At 40.8% G+C, this 2,718-nt stretch overlaps 1 protein-coding gene across 1 annotated transcript; it reads right to left on the bottom strand.

Moving 5' to 3' along the window:
• Positions 1-778: 778 nt before the first annotated feature.
• On the bottom strand, positions 779-2,045 carry LOC129736020 (uncharacterized). The gene has a single exon (XM_055709669.1). It carries the CDS (start codon positions 2,016-2,018, stop codon positions 789-791), a length of 1,230 nt encoding a protein of 409 aa, XP_055565644.1. The 5' UTR covers positions 2,019-2,045; the 3' UTR covers positions 779-788.
• Positions 2,046-2,718: the final 673 nt, after the last annotated feature.

The raw sequence follows: 2,718 nt of genomic DNA, 5'->3' as shown, positions 1-2,718 counted from the left end.
AAGAAGGCATCTTTTAAGTCTAAAACTGTGAACCAAGCTAGGTCAGGTGTCAGGGTGGTAAGTAAGGTATAGGGGTTAGCTACTACAGGATACAGATCCTCTGTTATTTTGTTAATGGCCCTTAAATCTTGAACTATCCTATAAGACCCATCAGGTTTTTTAACTGGGAGGATAGGTGTGTTAAATTCTGACTCACATTCTTTTAGTAGTTTTAGTTCTATGAATCGCTCTATGTTTGGACGAATTCCTTCCCTATCTTCCCTTTTCAGTGGGTATTGTTTAATTCTTACCGCACTCTGTCCGTCCTTCAATTTTACTATTACAGGTGATGCATTCTTGGCACGTCCCGGTATGTCAATTGCCCATACTCCGGGATATACCTGATCAATAATCCTGGTATCAATTTCCCTTTTTATAGGAGTATTGGCCAGAGATAGGCTCATAACCTGTATGTATTGATGATTATTTACCTCCAGAGTAACTTCCCCTTTTTTAAATTTGATTGTTGCCTCCAATTGTTCTAATAAGTCTCTACCAAGAAGGGCCTTTGGGGAATTTGGCATAAATAGGAATTTATGGATCCCCATCTGTTTTCCCAACTTATATTTTAAAGGTTTACAAAAATAAGCCTTTTCAGTTTGGCCAGTTGCACCTTTTACTGAAACATAATCATTTCCCAAAGGCATTAAAGCCTGGTTCAAAACCGAATAGGTGGCTCCTGTGTCTATTAAAAATTCCACCTCCTCCTGTTCTTCTCCTAATTTTAATTTTATTAATGGGTCGGCTAGTCAATTTTCTTCTTCCATGTGAGCTATTGTTTTCCCTTGATTATTGCGCCATTTAGTGTTTTCTTGATGTCTGCGTTCAGGGCATTCGTTTTTCCAGTGTCCTGTCCTTTTGCATATTGCACACTGATTCCTACCCAGGGGTGTCAGCCCACGCCTTGATTTAACTTTAGATTTTTGATTCTCATTTTCTCTTACTACTGCTAATATTTTCTTTTGGTCCTGCTTGTAACCTTCTTCTCGATTACTAAATATTCTCCATGCTTCCTCTACTAATTTTTCCAAGTCTCTATTTTCAGGAGGTCTCAATTTTTGCAACTTGCGCCTAATATCCCCCTGTGATTGTCCTAAAAAGAGGGATATTAGTTGCTGTGCGCCTACCTCCGAATTTGGGTCCAGAGACGTGTGCCGGCGCATTGCATCTCTTATTCTGTCTAAGAATTCTGAAGGTGTTTCAGAAGGACCCTGTCTGACCTCATATAACGCTGCCCAATTTATTGTTCTAGGAATTGCTTTCTCCATTCCTCTGAATATCCATTCCTGGTATGCTTGTAATCTTCCCATTTCAGCGGCTCGGTTTGGGTCCCATTCCGGGTCCAACAAAGGAAACCATTCTCTATAATTATCTCCCTTTATATTATAATGTTCCTTTGCGAGATCCCCCGCTGTTTTTATGACTAATTGTTTTTCAGTTTCAGTCAAACAATCTAATAATAATTGTATATCACTCCAGTCAGGATTGTGCTGTTTTATTAGAAATTTAAAATTCTGTGCCGTCTTTATCGGATCATTACGGTATTCACGGGCAGCCTCTTTCCATTCTCTCAGATCAGCGCCCGTGAACGGAACTTTTATTTTCATTGTTCCTCCGTCCGGATTTACAGCTTCTCGGAGGGGTGCCTGTAAAATAGACTTCTGTCTGGTGCGTGAAGACACCGGACTATTTGGAGCCGTAATGGCAGTTTTTGTGTTTCCTTGTGTGGCACCGGGTGTTTGGTTTTCTTTATAAATAACTTGTGGAATTTCTTCCTCTTGTTCGCCTGGGGGTGGACTGGGAGCCCCGGCCGAACCTTGTCTCTCCACTCTATAAGGTGGATTAAATAAATCATTTAATTCGGGCTCTTGTTCTCCGTTTAATTTGATACACCTTTGTCCAATACTACATGCTGAGCAACATCTTTTTAACTTTCCTTTACGCTCCGTCCTGTCCTCTCTTTCTAGTGCTAGTACCATAGGATCCCGAGGGGGTACTAAGCCGCAGTCCTTTTGCCACTCAAGTTTGTCCCGGAGGACAAAGAACATGTCTGCATATGATACTTCATCCCATTTTCCCTCTCTCCTCAGAAACAACATTAATTGCAGGAGAGTGTTATAATCTAACGTTCCTCCCTCCTGAGGCCATTTCGCATCGCTCTCCAATTTATACAAAGGCCACCACTGATTACAATATTTAACCAATTTCCTTCTATTTTCGGTACCACCCTGTCCTACAATATCACTCCAATGTTTTAATATACAACCCAAAGGCGATTTTTCACAGGGCTTACTCCTTCCATTTCCCATTTTGCAATTTTAATTACTTTGTTTTTCTCCGGCCGCCTTAGCCACCCAAGGTTGGAAATGCGGATAGCTTTTTACTCGTTTTGCACTCAAACGCCTGTCTCAAGCACTCTTGCACTCACACTTAGTCAAAATAATTAAGCTATACACGAAAAATCAAAATGCGCATCTCAATCACACCATTCACACTCTCCGGGCAGCCCGCAGTCACACAAGCAGTATGTTATACGGTATCGTGCACTTATGTACAACTTTTAGGAGCACTAACAGTTCACAAAGTATGCATTTCAATGAACGATTGCCAAAAAACAAACAACAAACAAAAACCAATTTTTCCTGGTCTTAAGCAGAGTGTTAAGTTTTCCGCTATTTG

This window comes from Falco cherrug, chromosome 4 (assembly GCF_023634085.1).
Source record: "Falco cherrug isolate bFalChe1 chromosome 4, bFalChe1.pri, whole genome shotgun sequence".
Taxonomy (NCBI): Eukaryota; Metazoa; Chordata; class Aves; order Falconiformes; family Falconidae; genus Falco; species Falco cherrug.
The sequence above is the reverse complement of the archived record's forward strand: the minus strand, read 5'-3'. Positions and strand labels throughout refer to the sequence as shown.